Source organism: Cheilinus undulatus, linkage group 22 (assembly GCF_018320785.1).
Source record: "Cheilinus undulatus linkage group 22, ASM1832078v1, whole genome shotgun sequence".
Taxonomy (NCBI): Eukaryota; Metazoa; Chordata; class Actinopteri; order Labriformes; family Labridae; genus Cheilinus; species Cheilinus undulatus.
In genome coordinates this window covers 31,006,272-31,020,214 of record NC_054886.1, presented here as the reverse complement: position 1 = coordinate 31,020,214, position 13,943 = coordinate 31,006,272, and the positions used below count along the sequence as shown (strand labels likewise).

At 40.6% G+C, this 13,943-nt stretch overlaps 1 protein-coding gene across 1 annotated transcript in view; it reads right to left on the bottom strand.

Moving 5' to 3' along the window:
• Positions 1–13,943, bottom strand: part of LOC121504180 (dachshund homolog 2-like) — a 162,509-nt gene that overhangs the window by 43,468 nt on the left and 105,098 nt on the right. Inside the window, exon 3 of the mRNA XM_041778835.1 lies at positions 3,250–3,360. Coding sequence (XP_041634769.1) covers positions 3,250–3,360 — 111 coding nt within the window. The remainder of the gene's footprint in view (positions 1–3,249; positions 3,361–13,943) is intronic.

Sequence of the window (13,943 nt, the reverse complement as noted above, 5' to 3'; positions counted from 1 at the left end):
AACATAAGTTAACATGCACTGGTATTATACCGTACATCCCCATCAGTGTGGTTTGAAGAGATCATTGGTGAGTGAGTCATTTTGTACATGCGCTCCAGTACATCTGTAAATGTTTACCAGTGTCACAGTCTGTTTTAAACTGAATACACTTTCTCTGACCTCTCAGCACATACTCACATTAGGTACTCCATGATGGGACCAAGCTTGTTTGACCCCCAAAATATTTATTTTTAGATTTTATTTATTTATTTATTTTTTGACTAGTGAAATTACTTAGCACAGTACTTTTCCCTGACTCCAGAAGTGTAGTTACACTGTTTTTACTCCTTTGTAAAAGACCAAACAAGGGAACCCTCAACTCTAAGAAACATGAATTATGCTTTTTATTTGCAATGCAGATCAAATATTAAAAAAGCACCATACTGCACATGCAGAGATAAAAATAAAAAGTCTGCAGTTTGATTTAAAAACTCTCAACATTAGTTTAACTGCTACTATCGCTATTTTACTGCTATTACTATTTTCATTTCCACTTCTGATTTTTAGCTTGTTTTAATACCTTTTACTCTTCTTATCCGTGCTTTAATGTCTCAACGTCTCTTATTGTTTTGATTTCCTATATCCATTATTAGTGTTGTAGTACTTGTGAACGGTCTTGGTCTTGAGACTGGTCTCAAGACCACATTTTGAGTGTCTTGGTCTTGTCTCAGACTCAAGAGTAATTTTACTTGGTCTTGTCTCGGTCTTGGACTGGCCAGACTCTGGATTTTCCATCAAGACCGGTCAACACCAGCACTGATCTGCAATTCTTTGACTTCATTAATGTGATAATAAGGAGAAGCTCTTGCTTAAACTACAAAAAGCTACTTCTGCAAATTATAATTTTATAATTTTATCTCTCTTAAGGTTTTTAGCTCTTATTGCTTCTCTTTTACTTGCCTTTTAAAACGTCAGTCCCCTTAGTCTCAGGTTCTGTGGTTGGGTTCTTGTGTTGGCCGGGTACTCGTGGGTTCTTATGATGTCTTGGTTCCAATGACGTCCCAGGTTATCTCAGTTCTGGTGATGTCATGGATGTCTAAGCTCTAGATTTCTTTGGATGTTTAGTTCTAATAATCATAGTCATGTTGTCTAAGCAATAATGGGTTTGGGTTTTTAGGTTCTCTATAATTATTATTAATATTATTATTATTATTATCATCATTGTTTTTTATTTTATTATTATTTCAATTGTTGTTGTTATTATTATTATTATTAAAATGGAAAATTTAGAAACAAAGTAATTTTATGTATTTTTTCAAATCTAATCATTATTTTTTATTATCTTCTTTTTTTTATTTATTTGATCATTTCTTTATTAGACTATGTTTGAACATTTTTTGTACATATAAATGGCTTGAGAATAAACTTAAAATGTTATAATGATATAAGCAGAAGCATCTGATGTAACATTACTAACACATTTAGATCCGACACTTTTTCCTATTTATCACAACACACACACACAAAAGAATAGAAAACTATAGCAGACAGCTTCGTCCTTTCTTACCCTGACATGAAGAAATGAGAAAAGTCAAGCTGTTACATAAGCCATACTGATGGTAATGGTGTCCTCTTACGTGTATTATTATTTGTATTCAGTGTAAATGAGACGATCTGTGACATCATAGTTTAGGCTGAGTTTCAATCCTACATTATACTTTCTCTTTCTTTGTGTCTATGTTCCTCCTCCCAGCAGCTATCTGGTGTTTTTATAGTTTGTGATGTAAGATTGGCATCAAAAAGTCATCTAATCCTCGTGTAGAGAAGCAATGATGAACAGAAGAGAGAGGTGGAGGTGAGAGAACAGACGTGTAGAATAAACCAGACATGTATAGGAAAGCATCTCAGCTCACTTACTGTCTCAGCAATAGGAAGAAACTTTGATACTGATTATGCAGATAATTTGTGCTTAATTTACGTGTATGGTCAGACTCTTGACAAGTTGTAAATATTCATGAAAATGTGGCAGCAGGTCGGTTTACAGTTCGCCATTAAAAAGAAGTAGGCAAAGACAAAAGAGGTGGTTTACCCTTTATCACTTCTGGTAAGTGCAAACAGCACAATCTGGGACAACACTACCCTGTGGAGATTAATGAAGTGTACTGTTGTAAAGTATACTGAAGGAAGTTTGCAGTTTTTAACCCACCATAGAGGGTATGCAATGGTATATCCTCTATCCGGGACATGCCTGCCCTGTTAGTGGCAAAACATTCTGAAACACCGCTGTCTGCTCAAGTGGGAGGAACCCAGACTCATCTCCCCTGAAAGAGGGAAAATTCTGGCCCTAAAGAGATTCCATAGTGTTTGATAAAGACCCAGCAGGCCATGGACATGGATATGTGGCCATCAAACCAACTTCCTGTGTATACGTTTTCAGAATGTATGGCTCAAAGGAATTGACATGGGTCCTGATGTGCCATGATCCAGGGCTGGAGTGGTGAAAATAGGGTAAGTGTTAAACTAGACACAAGTTGACACACACGCCACTCAGAAGCCAAGGTCAAGCTTGATGGCACCCCTTTATCCTGGCCTTTTCACCCCTGGTTCTAGCCCGGAGACCACCAGCAGTTTTTGACATCCACAGCAGGACTGGGGTCTTGTGGCAACCCCACTACCTGCCTGGCCGCTGTGCTTACTCGCCACATCAACCCCGTACTCCACACAAAGGTGTGGACTTTTGTTTAGTTTGTGAACATATTATTTTCATGCCCCTGGTAAAATGCAAGGACATCCAGAGCACTACCGGGGTTGTGTCAATCCTCCTCCCCACCCTACGGTGTCCTAAAGGGGCTTACTCACCACATCTACGCCTAAGTTCGTCAAGTTTTGGCCCAAACTTGCCTCAAAGTTCTGCACAGAACTGTGGAGAACTACTGACCTGATTTTAAATTTGAAGCAGAGGCTGAAGTCTGAACACATCCAGGTTCAATCCAGGATATGTGTGAAACTGAATTAACGTTAAAGTTTTGGGTAAACATGAAGCTTCTGCTTTAGCTATTTCTCCGTTTTTTAATGACCGGTTTGGTTCTTTCCACTTCAGCTTCTCTGCAGCTAACAGTTATCAAGCCGCTGTGACCTCTCCTTTATTTCTAATGTGATAAATACACACAGTACAGATCTTCATTTCCATATTACTTGGGTGGTATAAACTGTTTTTAGGTGGGATATGTTGAGTTCATGAAGACATGTAGAAAAGATGTCCAGTGTTACCGGTGTTGGAGTGTAAGTCGTCGTTGTCTGACTCGTTGCCGTTTTGGAGACTCATCATCATCTTCATCTTCTGGAGCTTCTGAAGCTCAGCCATGGCTGCTGCTGTCAGACCTGAGACACAAAAACACACAACTGTTAACTTCATCATCATTATTACACACCAGGGCTGTCAGAAAATGAAGCCTGTTTGATTGAAATTAATCTCCGAATTTTTGGTATTTACTTGCGATGATTGCACCATCTACACCATTGATAAAAATTCACGTATTTTGCATTAAAAACTGGTTTTGTGTCATGTTGGATTTTTCTGTTGTCTTAAAGGTACAGTGTGCATTATTAAGCAGATCTCACTTAGGGGGGTTAGATTTGAAGTTTTGGGGGATGTTCTTGAAAATTTTCTAGAGCAGGGGTCAAAGTGTGGGAGAGTGAGTCTCCCCTAAGAAGAAATTATTCATTCAGTGGACCCCCACCCACAGAAAGGATTGAAATTGAAAATAAATAAATAAATAAATAAACAACATTTCAAACATTTCTGTCTAATCTTTAAACATTTTTAACATTAATATATTTTGAATATTTTGGTTTGCAAATGTCCTAAACATCTGCCTTTCCCTCTTATTCAGTTATAATGCCATTAAAAACCCCTTTTTCATATTTTTTTGGCCATTTTACAACTTCTTTTGCCACTTTTCCCATTTTTTCCACTTTTATCCCATTTTTGCCCTTTTTCACCTTTTTGCCCATTTAAGCTACGTTTCATCATTAAATATCCCTTTTTCCCCCAATGTTTTTGCTAATTTTGTGATGTCTTTTTTTGCCACTTTTTCCCATTTTTTCCACTTTTATCACATTTTTGCCTTTTTTTTAAATTTCATGCAACGTTTTGACAATTTAAGCTACCTTTTACTATAAAGTACCACTTGTTCCTTTTTTCTGCCTCTTCTTTTTGCCACTTTTTGCCCATTTAAACTACCTTTTGGTATTGCATACCACTTGTTTCCTTTTTTTGGCCCATTTTTGCCACTCTTGATTGCTTTTTACCCATTCTAGTCACTATCCACTCATTTTTTTTGTCACTTCTCACCCATTTCTGCTACTTTCTGACCATTTTTCCACTTTTTTGCCCCTTTTTTTTTGCTGCTTTTTGAACATTTTTGCCACCTTTAACCTATATCTATTGCTACTTCAAGCTGTTTTTGCCACTTTCCACCTCTTAGATTGTGGCTTTTGTTAGCAAAAAGGTGAAAAAGAGCAAAAATGGGATCAAATTGGAAAAAATGGGGAAAAGTGGCAAAAGAAGTTGTAAAATGGCCCCCCCAAAAAAAGGGGGGGGGGGGTTAATGGCATTATAACTGAATAAGAGGGAAAGGCAGATGTTTAAGGACATTTGCAAACCAAAATATCCAAAATATATTAATGTTAAAAATGTTTAAAGATTAGACATAAATGTTTGAAATGTTGTTTGTTTTTTGTTTTTTGTTTTGTTTGTTTGTTTGTTTGTTTGTTTGTTTGTTTGTTTGTTTTCATTTCAATTTCAATTTCGCTTTGTAGGTGGGGGTCCACCGAATTAATAATTTCTTCTTAGGGGAGGCTCACTCTCACACACTTTGAAAACCCCTGCTTTAAAACATGTTTAAAAATTTCTCCATTTTTGTAGGTAATTTCTTTGAAATTGTAGGGATATTTTTTGTGTATTTTGGAAAGGAGAGTTTCCAAGAAATTCAGAACGTTTTGTGGCTTTTAGTGGAAATTTAGTTGATGCTTGGCCTTAATAAGCTCCAGCAGTCATCATCAAAATGACTCTGAATGTTTGACACCATTTCTGCCTGACTGAAGACCCCCAACAGCTGCTCTAGAACTGATCCAGTGCTGTATTTTCTGCAGAAACCTTCAGGAGATCTGCGGTCATCGTTTTTGGTCAAACTACTTCCTGTTCAAAGACAAGGCTGAGCTTTTAAAGTGATCAGGTCCTACTGATCCCAAATACGTAACAAAAACTCGAAATGGACTCAAAACAAAAGCTCAGATCTCATGAGGTTAAGGAGGATCGCTCTTGCTGCAGGGAGATGCTGATATTTCCTAACTACAGTGTGCTGAAAGGGACAATAAGGCATGAGATTAATCACGATTACATAAACCGAACATTTTCAGCTGCACAAACTCAAAAAGCAGGACAGTCGTATTACTTGACTTTTCAGAGCATCACATGTTAATGACTCCAACACCTCTTCAGACCTCACAGGTGCTCCCTCTCTTTACCCACAATGCTTTTCAGTGAGCCTCAGTGACACACATACTGTCGCCGTCAAGTTTTCTTTTCAGCCGGAGCGTTTTGTTGAAGCGTTGGAGGGTGTGAGAGCGGTTTCAGACGCCTCGGGGCTGATGTATTTCCACCGATACACACATGAAGAAAAACAAAACACACAGCCCTCACTAACACACTCTCTCAGTCTTTTGTATGGACTAAGATCTCTGGCTCTGAGCACTGACCTGGAACTGACTTCTATACACAACAACCAGCAGAGTGAGAGCCATGACCCTGTGAGCGAGCGCTGTGTACATGCACTATTGTGTTTGTTAGCGAGCATGCTCAGAGCGTTAGCGTCATGCTGAGTGTGTGAACAGTCTGCTTTCATGTAAAAAGTGTGTATGCATGCTTATCAGTGCAGACTGGTGTGGTTGTGGTTGTGTAGTTGTGTGGTTGTGTAGGTCAGTTGGTTTTGCCCCGGTCACGGTTGACGGCCTTGCAGGAATGTCCATTACACACACAGTACAGTTGTCTGCGAGCTATAAAGAAAACAAGATACCAGAGAGGGGAGGGAGGGGAGAGAGATGGGGGAGAGGAGAGGAGAGGAGAGGAGGGAGGAGTTGTTGCGTTGTTTGAAATTTAATTTAAAGCAGGATGGAGGGATGATGGATGGATGAGTGAGGAAGAGGGAGGTGTGGAGGAAAGAAAGAGAGTGTTGTGTGCAGGTTAAAGTAGACTGGAGCGCCTTAATTAAGTCCAGAGACATGAAGATGAAAACTTGAAGTTCACTGTTTAAAAAAAAAACTTCAAGTCATCATCTTTGACATTTTAGCTCTAGTTATTACACACTAATACCGTTTACCCGTAGAATATTTTATCATTATTAGGGCTGAATGATATGCAAAAATAATCTAATTGCAATTTTTTCCTGCAATATTGCGATTGTGATTTTCATGCGATTATTTAGGTTCCTCATTTTTTCTGTTGTTCAACAAACATGAGCAAGAATTAATTCTATATTATAACAAGTACAATATTAGATCAGTTAAACTGGAGCTAAATTTAGAATAAAAATATCTTACTGCCATTTTGGCTCATTTAGAAATTTTGATATCAACTACTTTATTGAAGGGGATGATCATTTCTCATATTCTCATTTTGATGAAGAAAAATAAATGCATGAGCATGAAAAGTAAGATTTTTATATATAAAAAAAAGATATTTGAAGGTTTGAATAACGTAGAAAGTAGTGATACTCAACGCGTGACTCTTTTATGTCTTCATTTTAAATATTATTCCCCCTGAAAACCTTAAATAAGGGAAACTTTTGTCCTTTTTCACAATTTTTTCCCACTTTTCACCCATTTAAGCTACCTTTTGCATTGAAAAAAAAAAAATTTCCCTACTTTTTGCCCTTTTTGACTCTTTTTTACAACTTTTTACACATTTCTTGCCACTTTTATCCCATTTTTGCCCTTTTTCACCCTTTTTTCTCTGCATTTTCACCCATTTAAGCTCCCTTTTCTCATAAAATACTACTTTTTCCTACTTTTTTGACTCTTTTTTACAACTTTTTACCCATTTTTTGCCACTTTTATCCCATTTTTGCCCTTTTCCCCCCTTTAATCTCTTCATTTCCACCCATTTAAGCTCCCTTTTCTCATAAAATATCACTTTTTCCCCACTGTTCTGCCCCTTTTGATGCTTTTTGCAACTTTTTACCCATTTTTTGCCACTTTTATCCCATTTTTGCCCTTTTTTAATCCTTATTCCTCCACATTTTTTACCCATTTAAGCTCCCTTTTGTCATTAAATACCACTTTTTCCTAGTCTTTGCCCATTTTAGGAAATATTGACTGTTTTTTGCCCATTTTAGTCACATTTCACTCATTTTTTTTCACGGTTTTGCCACTTTTGGACCATTTTATGCCAACTGTAACTCATTTTTTATCACTTCTCACCCATTTTTGCTGTTTTCGGACCCTTTTATCCAATTTTACTCCCCATTTTCGCCCCTTTTACTCATTTTGGTTGCTTTTTGACCATTCTTGCCACCTTTAGCGTATTTTTATTGCCGTTGTTGCCACTTTTCACCTCTTAGATTGTGGCTCTTGCAAAGGTATTTTTCAACTATTTGGCTATTTGGTTGAGCAGGGTTGAGTAACACTGATATAGAGGATACAAAAAGAAAAAAAGAAACCAGGGTTTCTGGGATCAGCCTTAGAGATAGGGTGAGGAGCTCAGACATCTAGAGGGAGCTAAGAGTAGAGCCGCTGCTCCTTCAGTTGAGTTGGTTCGGGCATCTGATCAGGGGGCCTCCTGAACGCTTCCCTTTGGAGGTATTAAAGGCACATCTAGCTGGGAGCAGACATCGGGAAAGACCCAGAATGCGCTGGAGGGATTATCTATCCTGTTTAGTCTGAGAACTCTGAGAGATCTCCCAGAAGGCGTTGGAAGGTGTCACTGGGGAAAGGGATGTCTAGGTTGACTTACTTAGCCTGCTCTCACTGCAACCCAACCCCAGATAAGCAGAAGAAGATGGAATAGAATGGTAAGATCTTCCCAGTGGTGAGCTCCAAATGGATACTGCAGGCACAGTGAGCTGTGACCAACCAACAGTCCAGCAGACTCGACAGGCAGTGAACAAGCTGAAGGCCGGGGAGGCACCAGGGATCCAGGCTGAGATGGGTGGTGAAACCTCCCTTCTGTGGTTGTTCCATTAAGAAAACAGACTTCATGCCTGCAGACTGGAAGAGGGGTGCGGTTGTCCTGATCTGGAAGGTAAAGGGTGTGGGGCAAGAGTCTTACAACTACAGGAGTATTACACCTCTCTCAGAGCCAAGCAAGGTCGTTGTGAACCGCTGGTCCAACACCAGCAGCCTTAACAGTCAGGCTTTACACCTAAGAGGTCTACAGAAGTCCACATCTTGGCACTTCAGGGCTCCTGGAAGGTATTCGATTCGGTGAGTCGAAATGCCCTCTGGGGGATTCCCATGTTGGCTCATCCAGCTGATGTCTACCCTATATTCTGGTACAGAGAGTGCTGAATCAGAAGTGTGTTGACTCCACCTCTGACTTCTTCCCAGTTGATTCTAGGACTAGGCAGGGGTACGTCTTAGCCCCTATGCTTTTCAGTACCTGTATGGACTGGGTAATGGGGCGGGTAACATTATTAGGTGATGTCCAGATCACTGATCGTGGCAGAGACTTGTATTGTGGGGGCTCTTAACTTGCTCAGTGAGGAGGCTGACGTGTTGGGAATGCATGCCTCCTGGGTCAAACCAAAGGTCCAGGCAATTGGGGATCTATTGGTTGCTGCCATCAGCCTGCTTACTGTGAGCCTGAGATCAATCACAGACTTGGCCTGGCACAAGGGAGTCTTTCGGTCATTGGTCCTCTCAGTCTTACTGTAGTCTTGTGAGGCCTGGATGTCGGACTCCCTTCAGCCCATTTTTGTCTATCATAGCTACACCGTGTGTCTAATGCTTATGTTGTCAGGAGAGCTGGGATGGGAAGGGTCAGCTGATGGATACGGGAGTGCCAGCTGCACTATGGGCACCTGGTCCCGGGCCTGATCCAGCTCACCACATACTGGGTGCACAGGACCCGGTAGGTTGGGCCAGACTTCCACCCATGTTCAATCTTTGCTGTGAAGCCAGTACAAAAACAATAAATGTCATGGTTTTGTAGAAAGTGAGCTAAACTTTCCCTTTAGAGGACAGCAGATCTACAGGGAGCCATGACAAGAATTAAAAGCTGTCCAAATAAAACTTAAATCAAACCTAAATGACATATTTTCAAAATATTCCCATCGTTAAACTGGCATCTGTGACTGTTTGGCCTCATTTCCATAGCCGCCTCACCTAAAAATATGTACTCACTTCTTTATTTCAACCAGCGACCTGACAATGGATCATATTCCAAGTGAACTCTCCCTGAATCCACCAGATATCTATTTATAATAAACCAGTCTGTTTCACAAGTACAACTACTGAGGGAAGGCTAGTGAGTGAAAGAGAAAAAAGAGGGAGCAGAGAGAGAAAGAAAGAAAGAGGTCCATTCAAAGAGCCCGAGGCACACTGACCAGACGTATTGTCTGCTGTCCTGCTGAGTGAGAGGAGGAGGAGAGAAATGGAGGAACATGATGGAGGAAAGGAGGCCAAAAAACGAGGAGAGGAGAAATAGAGGGCCATAAGGAGCTGCTGCTCGAAAACACGAAGATAAAACTATTTTTAAAAAGTGTCCAAATTTATAAAAATAATTTCTGAGCACACTAAGGATTCAGACTTTGATATTAATCAATGTTTAAGTTTTTGATTTTATTTTTAAGGATGGATGAAGCTCGGCGAGAAACAAAAGGAGGAGTGGTGAATGGGGCAAGGGTAGAAGGACAGAAAATGAGTGAGAAAGGACTGGTGTGTAAGGAAGCGTTAAAGATACAGACGAGGTGATAGAAAGACGAAAAGGTGAAGAAATAAGCAAACTAGGGTCTGGAGTCAAAATAATGATAATACAGAAGAATGATGTCATGTTTTAGTGGGACGGATGACAGCGGGATCAGCCAGTCAAAGATGACGCTGTGACACATGACCATATATGGACAAAAGTATGTGGCCCCACCTGTTAACTATTGAATTCAAGTGTTTCAATCAGACCTGTTCCCAAAGGTGTACAAAATTATCACCTAGCCATGCAGTCTCCATTTACAAACATCACCTTTTACAACACCGTTGCACTAAGATGGTCAGGAAAGTCCATCCCTGCTGGATATTTAACAATTAACTGTATGTGATATTATTAGAAAGTGGAAGCATTTAGGAACAACAGCAACTCAGCCACAAAGCAGGGTAAACAACTGCTAAGTCACCAACACTCTGCTGATTCCATTGCTGAAGAGTTCTGAACTTCCACTGTCATTATTGAAGAACAGAAACTGTGCAGCAAGAGCTGCATGAATGGTTTTCCATGGCCGAGCAGCTGCATGCAAGCTTCACATCACCAAATTCAATGCCAAGCTTATTGATATCCTGTGTAGTATTGATATATTCTAGTGATATTCTAGTCTGGGTTTGGGGGATGCCAGGAGAACTTGCCTGACTGCACTGTGCCAACTGTGAAGTTTGGTGGAGGAGGGATAAATGTATGGGGCTGTTTTTCAGGGTTAGGGTTAGGCCCCTTATCTCTACACAAGGCCAATCTTAATGCTTCAGCATACAAAGACATTTTGGACAATGCTTTACTACCATAACCCTGCAAAGCAGATCGACTTGCCCGTTTCCGTGTTTCTCAGTGGCGAATCCATCTTACAAAGCTTCGTCTGAACTGTTTGGGCCCGGTTAGAAAGTGATAGCACCAATCAGCGACGAGGGGTAGTACTTGCAGTAGCGAAGTCGTGACGTAAACAAGCAGCAACAAGATTGTGCAATTATAGTGGAAGACATTAGCGTAGATGCTGCTAAAGCGCCAGTTTCATCAGAACTTGACGATATTTCTTCGTTAAAAGAAGAACAAAGAACAGCAGTGAGTTGTTTTCTTTTCAAAAACGACAAAAGTTGTGGCTGTGCACGCGTAGCTAGGTCATGGCTACGTCACATGTTTTGTTGCTCTGATTGGCCCATAAAGATGTGACAGACAGAAAGTTCATCCTATGACAGTCCGAGTTTTTTTCAAAGCCTCTGCCCTTCCCCAAACGCTTAGTATTAAAGGTTTTCCAGATGGATGTGTGAAACAAATCCGGGGTTCGCCCACTGAGGGACCTGGATGAAGAAATAACATTTTGAGGGGACCAATCACAGCCCTTGTGGTCTGTGATAGTTTTAGTCGACAAAATTAACCCTGACCTGTAGCTGGTTTCAGGCTGAAAGATACCTTAAACTCCTTTAACCCATTTCAAGACAGACTCTGGGAACACAAAAGCTGTCTGGGTATTGTAAATGAGTCCCATATATAGTTTTCTATGCCTGCAAACATGGGACAAGAAAAAGAAGCCGATGCAACTGAAAACAGACATTACACAAACACCATCACATATTTCTTAACCTCCATTTAGGCTGGGTGTAGAAATGAAGACTCAGTATCCGTGTCGTAATATGACCCAGTAGGTATCAGATGTGTTGCTACTGGTACCATTTTGCTACTGGATTTAAATACTCATCCCTAATAAAGACATGGTTAAATGGGTTTGGTGTTGAAGAACTTGACCTCATCCAGACCTCATCCCCAACCCAACGTTTGGGTCAAACATCAGTGCCTGACCTCATTAATGCTCTACAAAATGAACGGGCTCAAATTTGTACTCCAAAATCATGTAGAAAGCCTTCTGAGAAGAGTAGAGGCAGTTATAACTGCCAAAGGGGGGCATCTCTATATTAAAGTTCATGTATTTGAATACAGTGCCCCTTTTGGTGTAACAACAAAGTGGGTGAATACTTTTGTCCATATAGTAGATCATTGTTTCACGCTTGTGGTAGGTCCACCTTGAATGGTAATGACATTATGGCTGATGATCAGATCTAAAGAGCAGCCCCCCCCCCCCCCCCCCTTCCAGCCCTGTCCATGATGTTCAAGAGGATGTTTTTTAATTCTAGGGTAGATAAACCTCAGTTGAAACTCTGGGGTTGAGCTGCTCTTTAAGGGAAAAAGTCAATACATCCACAGAGTGACGAGAACCAACTGTTGTATTTTCCTGCAGTGAAATAACCATTTCCTCTCTGTCCTGGCAAAAGTTCAACTGTAAATAAGAAGTTATTTAAATTTAAGAACCACGTGGTAGCAGAAGAGCGGGTTGTGATAAAAATGGAGTACCTCTGTGAGGTCAGGACTGCATTCACTCATTGATTACTGAAGAACACCTTGAAACAAACACACAAAGATGCAAACACTGATACAGGAAACAGTCCCACACTCACACATGCACGGGCAGAACGCCCGCTCCGCCTCAATGCAACCAGAAGACGATCAATATGGAGGGCAGAGCCACAATACTGTTCTCCATCATGACTATCAAACACACACGCATACACTGCCAGATCGATGGCTGTCCGCTGTGTCCACGGTTACCCAGCATCGACCCCGTCGCTAATGGCGACCACGGAACCTTGGGAATTAGTGTGTGATTGATTGACAGACTGCTTCAACGACACTCCCATCATATAGAATCAGAGAGAGAGAATATATATACTACAGTGTGTTTGTGTTTCAGAGCTCCCCTGTGGGTTGTCCATACGTTGTTTACTCATCTCTTTTTCCTCCCCATGCATCCTAATGCTCTCTGAAGGACAAAAGAGCGAAAGGAGTGGAGGAGGACACAGCAAAATTAAGAGAAAGATAAATCAGGATTAGGTCAGAAAAGAAGAGAATCATCAGCGTAACATGGAATCAAATGGCATGGTTGGGACTTCAGCTTGTTAAGAATGGAGGTTTTCTCAGAAGTCATGGGGATGTTGTTCTGCCTTATTGAAAAAGAACACAAGTCTGAGGGAACAGGAAGGACCAGTGAGGTCTTAAATTTGAAATGAGGAACCCAAAATCAAGAAACAAGCTGTTCTCCAGCTATCAATCAAAATAGAACAGAAAAACACGATGAGGCCTGGCCTTGGCCATTTTAGGTAGTTCATATTAAACTGAGAATCAAGAGATGGAAAATGATAAAAAAAAAAGACATTTTTTTTTTCCATTTTTCATCTTTTATCAATTTTGTGTTTTGATAAAAAATGTTTTTAGAATAAAAGTCGGCACAGGTAATGTTAAGGTGTTTTTGAATGGGTTGACAGTGATTTGGGGCTGTAACTGTACCTCGCTAAGGGATATGCATTCTAAAACTAGTTTCTGAATTTGCCACTGTAATTTATTCTGACCATATAATAGTACTGTGCACAAGTTTTAGGCATGTTTGGGCCAAACACTGAGGCTGCAATAAGGCATCGATGTGGCAGGTAAGCTGCCTGAGGGCACCATCAGGTAGGGAAGGAGGATTGACACAACCCTGGTTGTTCTCTGGATGTCCTCTGTTGAAAAACTAACAAAGTCCACACCTTTAGGGCCAAGTGAGGGATATATGTGTTCAGTAGGCATGGCCAAGGCTACCATCCGGCTGGTAGTAGGGTTGCCACAAGCCCTGGTAGTTCCTTGAATGTCCTAAGAGGCCAAAAGCGTTGGCAGTCTCCAGGTGTATTATTACCAGACCAATAGGCCAGGACAAAAGAGATGCCATCAAGCTTGACCTTAGCTGCAAAGCAAAACACGTGTGGACATCAGTCCAGCTTGACTGTAGCTACTCTCCCTGCTCACTAGACTCGGCTTGTGGTAGGACAGTCCTTAGTGCCCTGCATGCCTAAAACTTATTTGCACAACTGTATACTTGAACATCTGAGCAAACCTCACAAGGGTTCCCTTATTACACCTTGATTATTCAAACAGGTCTTATAGTTGCAGAGATACTCTATAC